The sequence below is a fragment of the Eutrigla gurnardus genome (assembly GCF_963514095.1).
Source record: "Eutrigla gurnardus genome assembly, chromosome: 1".
Lineage (NCBI taxonomy): Eukaryota > Metazoa > Chordata > Actinopteri > Perciformes > Triglidae > Eutrigla > Eutrigla gurnardus.
The window spans coordinates 3,403,883-3,424,314 of record NC_139915.1 but is presented as its reverse complement, the minus strand read 5'-3'; the positions used below and the strand labels follow the sequence as shown (position 1 = coordinate 3,424,314).

At 42.8% G+C, this 20,432-nt stretch overlaps 1 protein-coding gene across 1 annotated transcript in view; it reads left to right on the top strand.

Moving 5' to 3' along the window:
* Nucleotides 1–20,432, top strand: part of LOC311019224 (CUB and sushi domain-containing protein 1-like) — a gene marked incomplete at both ends in the record, with an annotated part of 320,797 nt that overhangs the window by 210,585 nt on the left and 89,780 nt on the right. The window contains 11 exons of the mRNA XM_084018496.1: nucleotides 1,702–1,884; nucleotides 2,092–2,277; nucleotides 6,549–6,689; nucleotides 8,999–9,120; nucleotides 9,360–9,432; nucleotides 10,682–10,820; nucleotides 11,707–11,894; nucleotides 12,123–12,311; nucleotides 16,485–16,601; nucleotides 16,814–17,029; nucleotides 18,882–19,070. Coding sequence (XP_083874622.1) covers nucleotides 1,702–1,884; nucleotides 2,092–2,277; nucleotides 6,549–6,689; nucleotides 8,999–9,120; nucleotides 9,360–9,432; nucleotides 10,682–10,820; nucleotides 11,707–11,894; nucleotides 12,123–12,311; nucleotides 16,485–16,601; nucleotides 16,814–17,029; nucleotides 18,882–19,070 — 1,743 coding nt within the window. The remainder of the gene's footprint in view (nucleotides 1–1,701; nucleotides 1,885–2,091; nucleotides 2,278–6,548; nucleotides 6,690–8,998; nucleotides 9,121–9,359; nucleotides 9,433–10,681; nucleotides 10,821–11,706; nucleotides 11,895–12,122; nucleotides 12,312–16,484; nucleotides 16,602–16,813; nucleotides 17,030–18,881; nucleotides 19,071–20,432) is intronic.

Here is a 20,432-nt window from a genome sequence, read left to right as displayed (position 1 = left end):
TGTGTGTGTGTGTGTGTGTGTGCGCGCCTCAGAACACGGTTGGCAGTAATACAAAGTGTATGTTTGTACTTAATGGGTGAAACTAAACTACCTGAAAGGTTCCTAAAGTATCTATCAGTGTATATAGTTTCTTTGCTTTCATTCCATTTGAATAAATGGATCCTCCATTTTCTGGTTTTATTTTCTATTCTACATCATTTAAATTGCTTTGGATATTATATCTGACTTCTGAAAAGAAAGTCACATGCAATGTTGTGTTGAGCTGTAAATCTACTTTCTGCACTTCAGTGAAACTCTTTCAACTTTGAAAGAAAAATTATGACACAAAAGAAGAACAAAGAACAAACTAAAAAAAGACAGAATAGTGAGCAAGACGGCAACCGCCATGATGACAGACTTACCAGGGGCTCAAGATCGCTGATATCCATCCTGATGCTCATCAACTGTGTGACAGATAGCTGTGGGCACACACACACACACGCACACACACGCACACGCACACACACACACACACACACACACACACACACACACACACACACACACACACACACACACACACACACAGTCTTGCCACTTCTTTGAGTATTTTATTCTTCTGGGTATACTTACATCCCGTTAGATTGTAAAAGTGTAGAACACGCGCACACACACACACACACACACACACACACACACACACACACACGCTGCTCACCTTGAGATGTATTTGCCCAGAGCGAATCCAGGAGCACAATGGAGCATGTGTTACAAGTTGACAGACGTCTGCTAGAATGTGAAATGTGAAAGGAGGGAAGAGCAGCACGTCCAAACTGCCATTAAGGGCAAAGGGGTAAAAAAAAAAGAGAGAATGACACAATGAATGGAATATGATTGCAGTCCGTTTTGGTAGGACTGCTAATGTGGAGCTCATGTCAATCAAGCTCAGTGTATTGAATGAGGCTGAGGGAGCAGGAATGATGAGGCGGTGGAAGGAGGCAGAACGGAGGATGACGGAGAGACAACAGGTGGGTGAGAGGCAGCTGTATGTGACGGTGCTGCTCTCCTCCATCGGTACCTCCTGCTGCTTTCCTAACAAGAGTGTGTGGATTAGTGTGCTTGTTTGCATCCACCTGTGTGCCTCCGCTATTTGTTTTGCCTTTCACAATTAAAGTTGAATCACACTATGATTACACCGATGACAATTAGCTGTGAGAAGGGAGGAATACACTTCTCATAGGCTGTATTCCATGTAGTGTCAAATCATAGAGACTTGGCATGTTGTTGTTTTTTTGCCGGTCATTGTTTTTTGTTGACAATCAGGACGCTGCCAACCGTCTTCCAGAGAAAGTCATTTAAAGAGTGGCCTTTGTGTTGCATGAGAAGAGTCTGTTAACAGGCTACACTCATTCAAAGATACCCCCACATTAATCCTGCACCAAACCACACGCCTGGAAAAGGTTGTGAAAAGGTCACAGTTTACTGATAAACATGTTGAATTGGCAACGTTGACCGCTAGCGGTGTTTGTGAGAATGAACATGACTACATTACCATAAACACCTCATTCACAATGCTCAGATTTTGACTCAGCGACTATCTAAAAAAACAAATCTGTGCATGTAATTGCCATTTAACCCGGTAACTCTGCCACGTCGTATCTTAATGTCACCGTGTCGCATGTTGACATGATTATCAGCAACCATCGCTGTGCTGCGTTGCAGAGATCGAACGGGGAGGCTGTGGCGATCCGGGGGTGCCGGGGTTCGGTCACCGCAGCGGCGATCGCTTCCAGCACAGCGACGTGTTGACCTTCTTCTGCCAATCGGCCTTCGAACTAGTGGGAGAGAGGACCATCACATGCCAGCACAACAACCAGTGGTCTGGGAACAAGCCCAGCTGTATCTGTAAGTATCGTTTATACGGACTTATTTATCATGGGATTTATTTCTTTACTCTAATTCTGCATTATCCTTCTTTTACTTAACGCTATACCTATTTATTAGTCTTTGCCTTTTGCTTGGTTTCTTACCTGGTTCCCTATCAACTTGACCTCCTTCCTTCCTTCCTTCATTCCTCCCTTCCTTCCTTCCTTCCCTCCTCCATGTTTGTAGTCTCATGTTTCTTCAACTTCACGGCTCCGTCCGGGACTATCTTGTCCCCCAACTACCCGGAGGAGTATGGGAACAACCTGAACTGTGTGTGGTTGATCATCTCTGAACCGGGCAGCCGCATTCATCTCCTCTTCTCCGACTTTGACCTGGAACCACAGTTCGACTGGTTGGTGATCAAAGATGAAGGTAATTCTGTTCCAAATATAATCCAACTTTTGATTAGGGTTGGTTAATGAATGGTTAGCTAGCAAGGTGGGTGGATGGTTGTAATGTCTTATTTTTGCTTTTACAGTACACACAGCACACAAGGCAATTAGATCACCGTTCCCCATTGTAATCAAAGTTATTGATTTAAAGTGAATCAAGTAAAGCCCTGGTTTGACTTGCTGGTCATTAAAGATGAAGCTGTGTTTAATCGGCTGGCTCTAAACCTGTCCCTCTGCAGGGATGTTCTTTTTTGGAGTGGCGTTTTGAAAATTGCAGGGCAATTAGTGTTGTTCCACTGAGCAAACTGAAATTAAAGTTGCTGCTTCAAAGTCTTCCAGTTGGTGATGGATCACTGCTGTCACACGGAAACCATTAAAACACACACAAAAAACTATTCCATAACTGACTTACCAAAGTAATCATGATTTTGTAACCTTCTTGATATTTACTGCACAAAGATCTGTGAATGTAAACTTTATTTTCAGATTAAAGTAGGTGAAGCTTGTAAATACGGGTTAGTGGTGTGAGAAAAATTGCATCAAAAATATGTGAGCTTTAATGTCAGGTTTTTAAAAGAATGAATCTACTTCAGTAGATCAAGTGCATTCATTTTATACAGCATGATAAGTATTATAGAAGATGGTTTTGTCATATCATGAACAGATATTAACCTGTAAATATCTTGAAAAGGATCTATATTCACCAGATTAAATGGTTACTTATTGGTATTTACTATAATGGTAACTTATTGTACGAATGTACCCAATTTAAATAGGAATTTATTTAATCCATTTGAACTTGATGCTTGCACCACTTCATTCAACAAAAAAACAAAGAACACAACTCAGCAGTGCAGTTATTAAATTGCATTTTTATAATTGATTAAATTGTAGAATGGGGAGTTATTTGAAGAGGCAACGAGCAGCCACTTTAATAACCACATCAAATGTTGCTTCTTCATCATTGATGATTAATTGATGCTGTCTGATTCTATCATCATGTCACACGTCTAAATGATCCGAAGGTATTACATTTGGTACTGGTATGTAGCCAACGTGCCGACAGAAAGCGTCTACAGTCTGTTATGCCTTTAAAGATGCATAGAAAAAAAGGTGCTTTAGAACCGAAGGTAAAATAAATCTGAATCCTAATGCGATAAGATAAAAGATTCTTTGCATCATAGAAAACCCGAGAGCTTTTCCATTCACCAAGGAGTGTGTGACCTTGACATCAAGAGTGTTATCCCTTGATAATAGAACATTGAAATACAAACAAATGGCAAACCGGAGTGAACAGAGCAACCGATGTAATGAGTCATAAATCTCCTGAGCTGGGGAACAGTAGTATGAAATCAGGGCATAGAAATCTGATCAAGTTTCAAGATACGCTTTTGAAAAGTATATCAATGGTTAGCAAACTCAGGATGCCAGTGTCTTCATCTAATAAAAGAGGACTCGCTGATAGACTGTTATTAAAGGCTTTTCTGTGAATCTCTCCTCTTTGATTAGACGGCGTCGGGCCCTGTCACTCTTTCAGCCATTGTTGCGTCGGTTCTCTTTCCACTCCTGGTCTCTTGCCTATCAACGCAATAAAGGGAAGTGAAAGAGCTTTTGGGATGCCGAAGAACAAAGTGAATGGAACATTGCAACTCAGTCGTTGTGTAGCTTTAATTGAGTCTAAGTGCTTGAGATTCAAAACTCCGTGTCAAAGAGGAAATAAAAGAAAGATTTCCGTCTTCCTGTCCCTCTGCAGGGCTCACACTGATAACCATCGCACCTTTGTGTTATTGGATTCATAGGAGGATTATTATTATTATTTCCAATCGTGTATGTTCTTCTTATCAATGTGTTCTAAACACACTGCAATGTAACTATGTAAAACTATCACTAACATGCTCTTCAGCTATTATCAATATCCCATACCATAATCTTCAACTGGTGTGATTTGATATTTTCCACGCTCTTCATATATGCAGTTTAAATAAGTTTATTCTCATACAATGAATGCATTCAATGACCATACGGTCTAACATTGGTATTCCAGCAGCCAATTTTTATAAACGTGTTGTCTGTATTCAAATAGATTCTCCAGACTAGACTTAAAGACTGTCAGACTTTTAAGAAAAAGCCTGATTACAGATGACAGATGGTCAGTTCCTGCATTCTCAAAGGTAATCAATGAAGCGACCAGAAAAAGAACTATTTGTTATGTGGGTTGATGCCTTTTAGTGAACAAACACCGGAAGTATTGGGTAAAGTCCACAGTGAATAATCACCACTGCTGCTTCGCCTACCCAGATAAAAAACTGCAGGTGCTTCTGATGAATCACAGTTCCTGCAGCAGAACCAATCTGCTCCACTCCTGGTGGGCCATCGGCAACAACAATCAATGTGTCAGTTCTGGCAGTGAACCCAAGTACTGCATGCCAATAGCTCATCAGCATCAGCTGACATTTATAATCACTGATCACACACTTTTCCAATCACGTTAAATTAAGACAATAAAGTGGTCTTTTATAATCCTGCGATGTGTCTCACTTACTCATGATCATCACGCTGGTTAATCTGCTTAGTTTCTGCCTCAAACTGGCTGTTACAGGAAGCAGGAATTGATTTCTCCATCAGCCACCTCAGACTGCTCCTGCTCAAGTGTCTTATCACCATATCTGGTGATGGCGTCTCTCTTCTTGCAGTATTCGCTTCCATATCTCAGTGATACGGGCCTGCTGGGTTGTTCTGGAGCCATTGTTGTTGAAGGAGAGATGCTGTGACACAAATATGGCCGACAGAAATGAGGTGACGCATGGAGACAGTTGCACAGGCCAGTAGGGGAGGTGTAAGGGTTTGGGGGCCTTTCAATTGGTATACAATGGGTCCTTTAATGGCTATAGAGCGAAGCCTCAATGCCAGAGCATAACTTAACATAGCAGCCAGGTTCAGCCATTCATTGCAATCATAGGGGATGATGGGTACCTTGAACAAGGTAATGCTCCCTGCGATGATGACAGGATTAGTGAGGAATGTAAGGCTCAAGACTCATTCAGGAGACATTAATGGCCCGGACACCACAATCCCCTCTTTGGGATTCACTGCAGCATCTGTTGAAAGCATCAGCAGGTGTGTGAGGGACTGATGTCCAACGGGTTTGCTTTAACAACAGAACCCCACAGGTGCCTTGCTTAGTCCCCGCTGGGATCCTTTAACAGGGCTGGATGTGGTCCAGTGTGATCCTGACCAGGGCTGTGGATCTTCAGCTGGATCATCAAATGCAGTTTCAGTTTAAAGTCTCTTGATTCCAACATTAATGTGATGGTTTATGAAACATCGCATTAATGTCAGAATACATTCCGACTGTTTTTTTTTTACTCTTCTGTGAATTATAAGGATTTTGATGAAACAAAGTGCATTACTAATAGTCCATGCTTTTACTTGACTTGTTTTCTTCGTCTTATGTATTCACTATGCAAATACAGTCAACATGAATGATCTAAAAAATAACACTTTCGGATACAAATCTCCAAAATGTCAGGAACTATGAAACATATTATCTCGGTAGTCTGAGAAAAAGAACTAAACCTGTAAAAAAAAAAAAGAGGAAAAAAAAGCTAGTGAGCCTTCAACGGCCAAAATACCACAGTTTGTGACACCAGCGTTCAACAGCTTATACAATGGGCCTTTAAACAGTGTAATGAAGAAGTCTAGCTGGGCTCCACCAGGAACAAGCTCCGGCTTTGTGATCCAACACACGGTGTCAAGGATGTGTCACTCTGGAAAGCAACAATATTTATTTTGGTGTATTGAATGAGATTTTGAATTTAGACTGTAATGGCTTATTCCTCTGTGTTGGCAGTCACACAGTTACACAACTGAATGAATTGAATGGGTTCTTTTCACTCCATTACATTCTTTAATCCGACTGACAGGAATGTGATGGGCTAATAGTGCTAGCCATTGTGCTACCAACAGGCTTTTTCTCTGGTGAAGAGTATTTAATAAACAATCATATAAACACTGTCTGCATTTGTTTGCAAAATGACACTTAACAACATATTAAGATGTAATCATTTTGAGGTATTTATTTCCTGACACTAATAACATTTTCTACATTTCTTGTGGTCTCCGTTTTTTTTCCCCGCTGTCACAGGAGTCCTTCACTTTCCAGGAATGTCCTTGCCCTAATGTTATTCAAATTAGAGAAAGCACCATTAAAATGTGTCTGTAAAATATTGTTTAAACTCTGGTCCGTTTTAGGTCTGTCTGAGCCAACAACGTTTGGGACGTTCTCTGGAAAAGATGTTCCATCACAGATCGCCTCGAACGGACACATCATGCGACTAGAATTTCAATCGGATCATTCGAATACTGGAAAAGGCTTTAATATCAGCTACACCAGTAAGTGCTACATATCTCTCCATGCCTGTTTGTCTGTGTGTTGGTTATATTTTCTGAGGTGTAAAACGTATTAAACTTGAGCACCGATTAAGTCAAAGTACATCGTTTAAAAAAGACAGTTATTTGTGATGTGGTATTAATGTGTTGTGTTTGGTTTGAAAAGTGAAGCCAAAGAGGAAGTGCCTCAAACTAGCATTCTTTCTGATAACCAGAAGTGAGCAACTCTGTTTGCAAAATGTCCACGTTACAACTTTGACCCTTTCACAGTGTATTTTCAGTTTGTGAAAGTTAAAAGTCACATTTCTGGTCAAATGACCTCTCTGATTGTTCCTTGAGAGGGGACGTTTGACATTTTAACCCCGAATCCAAACACAATGAAAGGATTGATGCACCATTAGGAGCAACAGTATGCCATTTTAGTCTAGTCTCACTCCAACATTTGTAAAAGTAAAGTACAGAAATCCTCTTTATACTTTCCTTTGCTTTGATATATTATGGAATGTTTTTATTGTCAATCAAATATCTTTATTTCAGTATTATGGATTTTGATGATTAAACTTCTAAAAGGGTAAATTGCTGTCACATCTAAAGAGTTACCTCAATATTGTGACAGCTATTTTAAAGGATGACGCTGTATTCAGATGTGAAAAAGCATCATCTCCATTACCTAATTTAAAAACATGTGTGGTTCCCATCATTTACCATACACAAAGAAGTATGGACTAACACGCCAGTTCTGATTCTGATACGTCACATCTTTTGTGTTGGACTGAAATACGGATCTGGTCTGAGCACATTCTGTAATGATTGGTGCAAAGAATGACACCACAACCTGACTTGGAACCGAGATACAGGAATACATTGTACCCGAGGAAAGCCTCAGTGCACCCCATTAAAAAGTCACACCTCGCCAGGAACACACCTCCGATGCTCTCACATGAAGGCCCAGCCCTTTGACACGGCATGTTCAACGTACTGCTGTCAAAGAGAGGAGGCATCTCTTCATTTCTCGTCAGGTCGCTCTGTCCCAACCCCGGCATTATCTCCAGCAGGAGAACCATCAATGCACCAACAATGGCTAATCTTGCATTCTGTTAGTATGTCGGGTGCTCTCTTACATGCTCGCGTTAAAACAGCCTGAACATCCGCTTCACGTTGAGACGGAGCTGCGAGTGAGACCTGCACAGAGCCGGTGCAGAGATTGAAATGAGAGCGTAGGTGTTTGTGTACGACGCGTGAGTCTGATACGTTTGCGATCCAGACGAGGGGGGGGGGTTAGCCAATTGTGGGTTATACTCATTCAGCCAACCATTACAGGGGCGGTTGCTGCAGACACAGCTGGCAGACATCTGCTCTCCACTGAGTCACTAGTTCTGTGTTTTCACCCTGATTTTCTAATCCGGGATGTTGATGTGCATCTTTACTCTGTCGTTCACACACGACCCGGTCTCTCACTGTCTGTACCTGAAACACTGACACCACATGCTCCCTCCTCCCTCCTCTCAATGTACACGTAGGATTTGATTGGTTGTATCTAGTGTCATTATGTGTGTCCCTATATGTATACCTCTCTTCTCTTTTTATGCCTCCCTACCCTCTACCTGGTGTGTGGTAGAGGGTAGGTTGTGATTAGTTTCTCTATATGCCTCTGGGCTTTGGATGCACTATTTGTGTGCTACTTAAATGTGTATTTTGAATACATGCAAATGCAGTTGCCTCCATCTGCCAATATATATATATGTGTGTGTGTGTGTGTGTGTGTGTGTGTGTGTGTGTAATATACCTGCGTTTTTTCCTCGTGTCATTTTTTTCTTCTATCCTCATCTTTCTCTTTCTGTTCTCATTTCCTCTCCATCCGTAGCTAATCAACCTGAGACATGTCCAATCACTGGGTGTGTGCTCTGGGTGGGATCAGGTTAATCTCTGGAATGGGGATGATATAAGCTAAACATGACAGGGTTGAATCCACATGGAGATAATTCCATTCCCATATTTCCATATCAGTAAAGATGTCACATTGACAGTGATACAGCAGTGCTTTCAAACTTTTTTTTTTCTTCCTCTGGTAGAACCAATTTTCAGGTATTGAAATAAATTGAAAAACCAGGGAACACAGTTTAAATGATCAAATATGTTCCTGTATTCTGAACCACTCCAACGATTCAAATAATCACAATAACGTGTCATTTTGCTCGTTCTTTTCTGTCACGTTTTATCTCGAGTCACCAAAGGAATCTTCTTTGTTGAATACAGTTCATTCGTCTGCTGGCTGCTGTTTAAACGTTTCTGTCATTGTTGTCTCTCCGTAGCATTCGGTCAGAATGAATGTCATGACCCGGGAGTTCCTGTCAACGGTCAAAGATATGGCGATCAGTTTCAGCTCGGCAGCTCAGTGGCGTTTCGCTGTGATCAAGGCTTCATCCGGACGCAGGTAAACATGTCTGAATCTCCTGTAACGGTCTCATTCACACACGTGGATTACAGATGTGCAAAGTATGAACATTATTAGAATGCATGTTGGTATTATGAATAGTAGTCTTGGCAGTAAGACGTTACTTGTTATGTACTCCACTGTACTTAATGTGTATCTGTATATGAAGTACTTTTGAATCCATTCTTTCTTGTTTTTTTTCTGTTGATATTTCATCTTAATATTGAATCCTATTTCAGGGGTCTGATCAGGTGACTTGCATCATCCAGGAGGGAAATGTTGTTTGGTCTGCGGCTGTGCCTCGCTGCGAAGGTAAACACACACACACAAACGGTCGGCTTTGTCTAAGAGCAATAGGCAATCATTGAAAATGGTCCACTCACCAGAATATAGGTTGTCAGAGCAGCTTGAGTGTGCTTATACATACTTATGCATGCATTTCCTCTTCTAATTGCTTTAGCCTCCAGCATTTGTTCAGCCCGTTTGAACGCAACTTTCTGCTCTCAACAATCAATGAACAATTGAAATGAGATTGGCAAAAGTTCTGCTGAAGTCCAACACAGAGAGATATGTGTCCACAGTGTGCAGAGCAGCTAACGTGTGGGAGGAATGATATTTAATAATAATAATAACATTTATACAGGTGAATGTTCTCGTGCTTTTGTGTCCCCCTCCATCTTGATTGTGTTGTCTATGACATTATCAAATGGTGGCTGTTGTTAATAAATGGGATGGAGGAGACAATCCAATTGCATAGGGCCGTCACCTTATTAAATATGGAGTATGGGAAACATTATCCCTCCCGTTAGACGGAGAAGGATAATTGTGTTTTATTTCTAGATTGACTTCCTATCCACGAGTAACACAGCTTCACTACACAGAATGGGTAATGGAAAATGTATTCTCTTTAGTTTGCTGAAAATCTAATAAAAGCTGAAAAAGAAGGGGAAAGCTCCTTGAGAACAGGAGGAGTAGAAAGAGTGTGAAAGATAAGCCATTAAATGAGATATTTTAGAAAGAGCAATGATAAGAACCGGATCACGACCTGCAGGTCTGAAGATGTTTTCAAGGTGTGATATTACTACATGTTAGACAGGCCACGCCATATACAGTCACAAAGTTAGACTCTACTTTAGCCGAAGTTAATTCTTGCGTTCTGATACGCCACATTTAGATTTTGGGACCTCTCAGTGCTGTAAATGAGTTTCAAGATGTGCCAGCACAGTTCCCTGAGTCGCAGCGAAACAGAGACATTTTCTGGCATCATTTGACACATAAATACACTTGATTTGCCTTATAAATTATCAAGCCATAATTATTTTTCATGAGCAACTCAAATGTGTTTACTGTAGCACGAGATTGCCGCCGCATATTTTTCCGAAGGTAAATGTTTATGTATGAAGTCTATAAATTTAGAAAGGATTACAGAGCTAATGTAAATTGGGCAGATGATGAATCTGCTAACTCCGTGTGATACCGGCGTCGTGCTCGTGCCATAACACTGATGCAGAAAACGTGATTAATTCCTCTCCCTCTGTGGTCGGTGTTTATTTCCCTGTAGCTCCATGTGGAGGCCATCTCACCGCTCCCACCGGTGTTCTGCTGTCTCCGGGCTGGCCCTCTTTTTATAAAGATTCTCTCAACTGCCAGTGGGTGATCGAAGCGCAGGCAGACCACGCTGTGAAGATTCACTTCGACAGGTTCGTGATTTGGTGATGAAGTTATGTTTGCTCATCAGTTACTTTGAAGATTAGTCAGATTGTTATGAGTTAGATAACATGTTCATCAATGTTTCCAACAGAAACAGACACATCATGCGTTAGGCAGATATAAATGGAGCTGCAGTAAATAATTAATGTTGGGGTTTTCTTGCAAATGTTCTTTCCTGGAAACCAGCCACGAGCAGATGCAGCGTAGTCTGAAATTGCTTACGCTGAAATGTGCCTTTTTGGGAAGTGACGTAAAGGCCAAGTTATCTCCATCGCATATGAGGCATTTCATTTGTGTCGGATTCAGAATTTGCATTGCATGCACATATCTGGAGGCGGGCTAGGTAATGGTTCAGCTGGCTGCTTCAGAGGCAGTTTGTGATGGTGCGGTGTGTCAGTGGTTCCCAGCTCTCTGTTTCAATCACACTAGGTAGTTAATGGCATTCATATCCATATATCCCTCATGAGTTACTATTATATTTCACAGTTCAAATGATAGGCGGCGGGCTGTCAGTGCCCTGCAGACACTCCTGTTGGTGTTTGCTCAGTCAAGGCAGTGACTCAGACTGGACTGCAGGAAACGTGTTGTTCAGCTTTAGTGACATGATGTGCTTATTTGTGTGCTCACTTATTTAAATGAGCAGGTAGGTTGCTATTTAAGTTGAGCATAGTTTGTTGACGTTCTGTGCTTCCAATGACTTGATGTCCTCACTGAGTCCACATCCAGCATAAATACCCAGTTTATCAACGTAATGTGCTTCTGACTGCAAACAAACGTTAGCTCTTATTGTGCTGGTGTTTGAGCTAACCTCCACACAGATGTGTGTGTATGCCATATCAATGTTATCTTTGTTTCTCTGCCTTTGTGTCTGTCCAGGTTCCAGACTGAGGTCAACTACGACACACTGGAAATCAGGGACGGCCCCTCCACCTCGTCTCCCCTCATCGGTGAATATCACGGCACCCAAGCGCCTCATTTCCTGATCTCCACGTCCAACGTCCTGTTCCTGCTGTTCACGACCGACAACAGCCGCTCCGCAGCAGGCTTCAGCATCAGATATGAAAGTGAGGCTCGTCGACTGACTGATAGACATGTTTGCTAGACACATGGTGAATTGCTTGCAGGTGCTTGTATGCAGCAACAACGTGTTGTCAAATCTCAGCTCAAAGTGTGTGTGATTACCCACACACACACACACACACACACACACACACACACACACACACACACACACACACACTCACTCACCCTCTTGACTTGTGGTATTTGTGCTTGTGTGATGTGATTCTCAGGTGTGAAAATGGAGTTGGACTCTTGCCTTGACCCCGGTATGCCGGTCAATGGTCATCGCCATGGCGGCAGCTTCTCCATCGGCTCCCGTGTCTCCTTCACGTGTGATCTGGGATACACGCTGAGCGATCAGGAGCCCATTGTTTGCGAGCAGACTCATCAGTGGAGTCACGCTCTTCCAAGTTGTGATGGTGAGAATCTTCCCGTCTCTTTTCTGAAGACCTAGTGGGCAGAAATTATTCCAAAAGCAAGAAATGACAATGTGAGGAAAGCAGTCATTTTGTGGAACATGTGTCACATGGAGTTTAATGTTAAACACAGGAAACGGTGAAAAGTTGGTCATCAAGTAAACATTAAAACCAGAGCCTCTGAGATTTTTATGAAATTATTTTATTTGATAAAAAGCTGTTATTGTCACTGCAAAATGAAATAAAATTGCATCAGTGGAAACAGTGGAGCAAGTCAGGCTATGGCACTAGAAGCCACTCCGTATGGTTGCCAGGCAGACTTACATCTGGTAATAAGCAGGAGGAATCTGGCAACGAGGGGCCGGTGCTGCAGCTGGGTCCCTCTCACAGGCAACGTGCCTCTGCGTTGCCACAGTTGCATTGACAGTAAACGAGATAAGTTCAAAGACAGAATGGATTCATACAGGACTTAAATATCCAAATACACACAAATGAATAGCTTTAGGTGCAGCCATATAAAATCACTCAACAACATGGCTTATTTCAACATTATCAGGTAAGAGGTGCATCTGCATCACTGCAGGCCTGCTGCTTCAGGGTTTTATAGTCCATTCCATCTCCTTCTAAGTGGTTTAGGGTGGCCTTGAACATGTCAGCCCCTTCAGTGCAGTAGGGTGAAGTGGCTGAAAGGGAGGGGGGGGCAGATGTTCTGATGAGTAACCCAGTTACCCAGTCTTCACTTGTTTTGGAACAGACAGCCATGGAGCTAATTGTGCGATCAATCCACACTAGAGTACACACTCACACAAAAGCCCGAGTTGGACATCCTGCCTGAGTGACATCACGCGGGTCAGCGGACACGACTGGAGCAGATGTTCACTGACCATCACAGGCCTGCTCATTCAGCGGTTGCCGTCAGCTCGCTATCATGGGAGGTGAACACACAGCGTCTGATTCGTTCTGATGATTAAAAAAAGCGATCCGATTTGAAAGGACGCCTCAGCTTGGGAGGGGGGGTTCATGCTGAAGCAATCACAGCACAGTCTCAGCCATGGAACATACGCAGTTTCAAACAGCCACTGTGACATTTCCCATTTTCAGCCAAGCGTGCCGCCTCGCTAGACAGCTGTTACCATGCAAAACACACTGTTTTCAGAATGTCACTTTTCTAAAACCGCATTAAAAGCCGGGACTAGGATATAATATAGTTTGCCTATAGGAGAAAGGATGTAATCTTTAACAACTCCCACAGCCATACTCCAGCAGCTCGTACACACATGGACACATTGACGACAGTGATCTTATTCACAGTGCAGTCTCAGAGGCACAGTTAATATTTGAACAGGAAAACATAACTTTGTTTCTACCATCCCGACTGCATCACGCACCCACCAAAACTCATTATTTTGACAATATTGTGTCTAAAAGAAAGACCAAGATGACATGTAGTTCCCCGCAGGGTGCAGGGAGCATTCTCGTTCAGGAATGCCACAGTGGAACGGCTCGTCTTATTCCTGCAGGTCAGCTGAATCGCCAAACAGATACCACAGAACACTGGCTGCTCTTTTAGGTGTCAGGGAGGATATTGAAGGGGCGCGGTGGCATTTTAAAGCTTGCAGTTTGTGGCAAGACAACAACTTGTTAGAAGTGACCAAAGTCACAGTATCCCTTTTAGTAAGAAAATGCCATGGCATCCTTTAAGAGGAAGATAATTAAAGCCAGAGAAAAAAAACATGGAGGCAGAAAGAGGAGGGGGTTGCAGCTGAAGTGTGGTGTACTCTCTTTCTGTGTTATTGCTCCCCTGTCTGAAAAGCAAGCCGTTCCTTCTGTATCTGGTCTTCTTTCAGCAGTCAGTCTCATGCTTCTGCTCTCAACACTGAAAGCCGCCAAGCTTTGATTTGCCTCGAACATTTTTGTTACAGTCATGAATAGTCTTTTTTCTGTCTTATTCTTTCCCTTTTTCTCACATTTTTATGCTCAAACTTTCTCGCAGACGCACATTGACAATGTGTCTGTATCTTTTCACACACAGATCATTAACATTATATCATATGTGCACTCTCAAAAGCAAAAGATATAGTATTCACACACACGTGTGTGTCCACCACAACAAGGCTCATTTCATTAGAAAGCTGAATCCTCGAACTGGTCACCACAACACACACAAGACGGCTAGTCAGATAGATATGATAGATATGATAGATATGATAGATATCCTTCTGATATGAGACGGAAGGAATGACAGAGATAAAGGGTTGAGAGGCAAACTGGAACACTCAGTGAACCAGCTGTTTATAGAACCAACAACATGGGGAGACGTGGACGAGACCCTTTTTGTCGTCCATTATTGTAGTTTCTCCACCGCAGCCCGATAATCAGCTGTCAGTCATCAGCAGCATAATAACGATCTCCTTGACCTCGTGCCGTTTTCCCCCCGAGGTCAAGGAAAAGCCGTTAGGACCTGAATCTTTGGACTATTGGACGGCAGCCATTGTCAGGACTGCATACACACAGCGCCCAACACACACTACTGAGTCACATTATGAGTTGCCGGGATGAAATTCATGCAAATTGGATCAGCCTGTGAATTATTTTTGAATGATTTTGGCTTCCACTGACCGTTGCTACGTCATTTTGTTCTCAACAAATCACACGATGTACATCAAGATCACTTTTTGATCTGATGTGTGATTGAAGTGTTTTTCTGAGGTATGCACCTTGAAGCACTGCGTTGCATTGAATGTAACCCAGTGGAGCTGAATAGAAGTGAAGGGATGGAGGCAGTGTGAGAGAGAAGCAAAGAGTCAACACATTATCTTAGATCAACAGTCTGTAACGCAGTGCAACCCCTCCTCTACGCTCCACTATAGTGTGTTCCATTCAGCTCTATCCCAAATGGGTTTGTTCTGTTCCAGATCCGAGGTCTGCTCCTGTGTGGAGGTGTCTGAATGCACACACCAATCTCTGGCTCTTTTTAAACAAGCCACTCTCTCTTTGCTTTGTTTAGTACGTCTTTGTCTTCCTCCCTGCTGTTGCTTTTCCTTTCCGGATAAGTGCATCTGCGTTGCTGTCTCTGCAGATGTATGAGGAAGCTGTATGTTTACCTTCTACTCTTAGAAAAGTTCCACTTTTCTCTGTAACATCATCGACTTTGGGGACAAACAGGTCTTCAGGGCGTGTTATCGGGCATACTGTATCTTGTGAAGGCAGACACCAATGTGTTGCTCCGTCACAAATTTTAAAATGTTATAAGACATCTATGACACCGGCTATAATTGCTATTTTTATAATAACAATGTATCAAATGACAACGTGGAGGGCATAGTGGTGAACAATCAGGGGATAATCTGCATTGATTACTACACTGACAGTACACTAATATCCAATATGCATGAGCGATGTTTCTTCTGGGTAGGAGCAGGGAGACCATTCTTCTTTGAGATGTATTACACATAACAAAGAATACATTTCGGCTACAGTAGGTATGCATCAATCTCATACTTCTCTGGTCAACAATGGAATATTAGATCCAGCTTCACTGTCGTTGCACTACAGGCACTGATTCAACCATGCAGATTAGCATCGAACCTGAAGTGCACATGGTTTCAGGGGAGGATGGCAGTGAAAAAGGATGACATCAGTTCTTAAAAGATCACATAGAATAGTGTAAATGTGTGTGATTGGGTTCGGGAGATAATTCAGAGATACAGTCGTTTTGAAGACTTTCCCAGAGTGTGACACTAATAAATGCCTTTGGACAGACATGTTTATTTGGTAGTCTGACGTTATGTCAGCAGTATTAGTATCTAGGCTCAAATGTTGAGTATCTGTGGGATCAAATAACATAATCACAACTCACATGCACAAAATGGAGACACCTATACTTCCAATGTACATTCTATACTACTTACTGTTTATTCTCATTTATCCCTCCTATAATTCTTTTAATTATATATATGCATACATCACATAATGACACTATGCTCAGTGCACATTCTTGCAGGGCTGCACATTTTTAAAAAGCTGAATGTAGTTTAATTCTGTCTGTTCAGTGTTTGAGCTATGAGTCATTATGAACTTCAGATGTGTCTTTATTTTAATTAAATCATTTAAATTAAACATGAATTTCTTCTCCCCATCATTTCCACCTGTCTCTACCTGTCGCTCTCTCCACAGCCCTTTGTGGAGGTTATATTTACGGTAAAACAGGGACAATTCTTTCTCCTGGCTTTCCTGACTTTTACCCCAACTCTCTGAACTGCACCTGGACCATAGAGGTGTCTCATGGCAAAGGTAAGAACACACCGCAGACTGCATGGAAACACTGACACCAATGTGCTGAACGTTTGTTAAAATTGCACATTTTGAAGACTTTATATATTGACTTAAATATGGCATGGTTTCTGGCATCTGTGTACATTTGCTACCGTTCATGTGTCCGTGGCTAACTGTCGTCTGTCCATCCATTCATGCAACCGTCCGTCCCGTCATTCATGCATTTCCAGGAGTCCATCTGGTTTTCCACACGTTCCATTTGGAGGAGAACCATGACTACCTTTCCATCACGGAGGACACAAATTTCCAGGTTCCAGTAGCTCGACTAACTGGCTCAGTGTTGCCCCCGAGTGTCAAAGCGGGGCTCTACGGCAACTTCAGCGCTCAGCTGCGTTTCATCTCGGATTTTTCCATGAGTTACGAAGGATTTAATATTACCTACTCAGGTAAGAAACTATTTTTTGTTCACATGAATGTAGAGGATAATATATCAGTCTAAAAACGGTCTATTTCCATTCTCACAATAGAATTAGCCTGCCTCTCAGCCAGACATATTATTGCTCTGTTAGCCCCGTTGGGAACTGACCCGTCCACTGCGTAGGGGAACGTTGTCGAACGTCCCGTTGAAAAGCCCATGAAGCTGCTTATGTATGTGCTGCTCTTTCTACCAGTTCCTCCTCATGCTTTTCTCTTGTGCAACGGAAAAACCATGCAATGGTTTATTGTTGGTGAGCCCCTCAGTTGAAGTGAATCCCCCCATTACAGTCCCAGGTTAAAATTTTCCCCACCACAATTTTCAAATATTATTTATTTCATTCTATTGTCCTTATATTTCAGAATGAGCTTTATTTGGCTGAGTGTGCGTACACATCCAAGACATTTCATCAAGAAATCCAGCTTTTGCATCTCTCTCAGTGTAACAAAATAGTGCAGCATTCAATAGACATACGTCTCCTCCAGACGTCCACTGTCATCGCCTCAGTAGGTTCAGACCACACCAGAGGACCAGCTGTTCAACCTCCCGTCTATATGCAGACTCGTCACCGTCCCAGATGAACATGAAGACTGTTGCATCGTCTGCAAATTGAGGTGTTTGACAGAAGGTTGTCCTGGGGTGCAGTCATTGGTGGGAGAAGAGCAGTGAGGAGAGCACACATCTCTGGGGAACTCCGGTGCTGATGGTCTTGGTGCTGGATGTGTGATTCTGCCCAGCGGTCTGTCAGGAAGGTTGGGATCCAGGGTCAGCTGTACGCTAGGACAGTGAGCTGGATGAGTTTGGAGATGAGAATGTCTGAGTGGGGGTGGTGGTGTCCAGCAGGGATCCTGTGAGGTCCTTCAGGTGGGTGAATAGGGTTTTATTGGGGATGATAGTGGAGCGTTTGAGACAGGAGGCGGATCTGTTGAAGACCTGGATGAAGATGGGGGCCAGCTGGTCAGCAGACTTTCAGACAGGAGGCAGACATGCCGTCAGGGCCCGGTGCTTTCCTGATCTTCTGTCTCGGAAAGAGCTGACACACATCCTCTCCACAGATCCTGAGTGCATGCGGGGGGTCAGTGGGGAAGGGCGTGCACATAGTTGATGTTGCAGTCAGCCCAGGTGAGGGGTGTGAACGTTGGCTTATCAAATTTGCAGTAAAACACATTGAGCTGGTTGGCCAGGTTCTCTACCACGTGGGAGGATGATGATATCCTGCAGGCAAAGTAGCTGCTGTGATCTCCTTTGCCAGTGTGTTCCTGGCCTGCTTGGACAGGAGTCGGTAGACCTCCTCTTTGGCCTGACGTAGCCGTCTGAGCTCTGCAGTAAACCAGGACACACATCTTTACAAAAGCGGGTATAAGATGTCACAGTGTCAGTGAGTTCATCCAGGTGAGTAGCTGCAGCTTCAAAAACACTCTCATCAGTGCAATCAAAGTCACAGTCTGGAGCACAGGCTCAGCAGATTTGAGTTTCTGGAAGTCAGGAGAAGATGAACCCAGACCTGTACGGGGCACAGAGTGATAGGTGCCCATTAATGTTGTGTAGCAGTGGTCCAGTTTGTTCTGGTTCTCTACTGAGGTTTGTCTGACAATTTAAGCTCAAAAGTTTCCCAATGGCGAATGTGACGAGAGAAGGAGAGCATAAAACTGAATACATAAATAAGAACTAAAAATGACAAGAGGGTGCAACACGGAGGCTGACATCCATGGCACCGTCGTGATGTCAGCTGCCAATTTAACAACAGAACAGGTCCCGTACATTTCATCCTACTTTACCTTATTTATAATGCCACCTCAACAGTATTCTTCATGTCTCTATAGAATATGACTTGGAGCCGTGTGAGGATCCTGGCGTCCCGGCGTACAGCAGGAGGACGGGATTCAGATTCCGAGTTGGCGACTCGCTGGCCTTCACCTGTTTCAGTGGCTACCGCCTCGAGGGCGACACCAAGATTACGTGTCTCGGAGGAGGCAGGCGAGTGTGGAGCAACATACTACCACGATGTATAGGTAAGAGAGACTCACTTCCTGCCGCCTCAGTGTAAACTACAGTGATTTACACTGCATACAAAACACACAGCACCATATATATACAAGGTGTGTGTTGTACCAAACCTTAAAAAAATATTTCTGCTTTCAGCATTTTCACAGTTTATTTTCTGTGCAAATAACTGTCACCTTGTAAAATGAACTTTTTTCACCATACGAATAAGCCTCCAGTTAAAGTATCAGCATTTTTTCCTGGTTGTAATTCACCAATGTTTTATTGCTGACACAAAGCTAATTTGCTATTATGTGACTGGTGGACAGTCAGGCGGCCTTTATTTGCCAGGATTTGGCTGTAAGCAGGTTGTAATTTGCTGGTGCGTGATGAGTATCAGCGTTTCTTCGGATGCTGCTGGTAATTTACGAGCGTCTGACTGGTGGCTGCTGGACTTTTCAAGCCTCAAAAGGAGCAGACTGAAAGTGCTTTAATGGCGGCGATGTTCGTCTCTCTCCCTCCCTTTCTTTCCAAATGTCCCTCTTTAGCTCCCTGCCTCTCTGTGCCTCTCCCTGTATTTAGACAGTCCTCACTAGATAATTAGGGAATTAGCTGCTATATGAAGAGTGTTAATACGGTGTCTTTTGTTACTCCCCTTTTCCCTTTTCTAATTTCACTCTGCAGATTTTCAAAAGGCCTGTGTCTGTCTTAGTTCATCTGCTATCTTCTCTTCTTTTCTTCCTCTAGCTCCTCACCCCCAGCCCTCCCTCCCCCTATTCACTCTCCTCACCCCCCCCCCCCCCCCCCCCCCCCCCCCCACTGTCCTCACTTTGAAAGGATTTTCTGAATTGCTGGTAGCATCCTTGAAAATATGCTTTATATCTCGTACCCTAATCCACTTAAAAAATATATATATATATATATATAGAGACAATTTATAAAAATGTTAAGATTTGATACTAAAAGTTTTTTTTCCCTTTTGTTTTTCCCCTTAGTGAGTTCCACGTTGTTTCCTCTCTTGTCTGACTCATTACTTCCATTTCCTTGTTCTCCCTTCCAAGCAGTGATGGTCCTCCTCACTGGGAGCTAAAAGCCGGCTCTTCTCCTCTCCTCATTTACATATGACAAAATTCGATTTGCACAAAGTACCACTTATTTGAATTCCTAAACGTTGATAGGCACCGCACCGGCTTGATAATTCTGTATTATTTCTATGAAACGCTCTTTTCTAACAAACTAATCTGAACCTGCTTTTATGCAATGATTTTCATTTCCCCCCTCTTTAATCTTTTGCAATTTATGTCTAGTTATTTGCTTTTGAATGTGTTTTGCTGTTCCTCATCCTGTTTTTATTGCCTTATTTGAAGCACATTTCAAATATGACAAGTGCT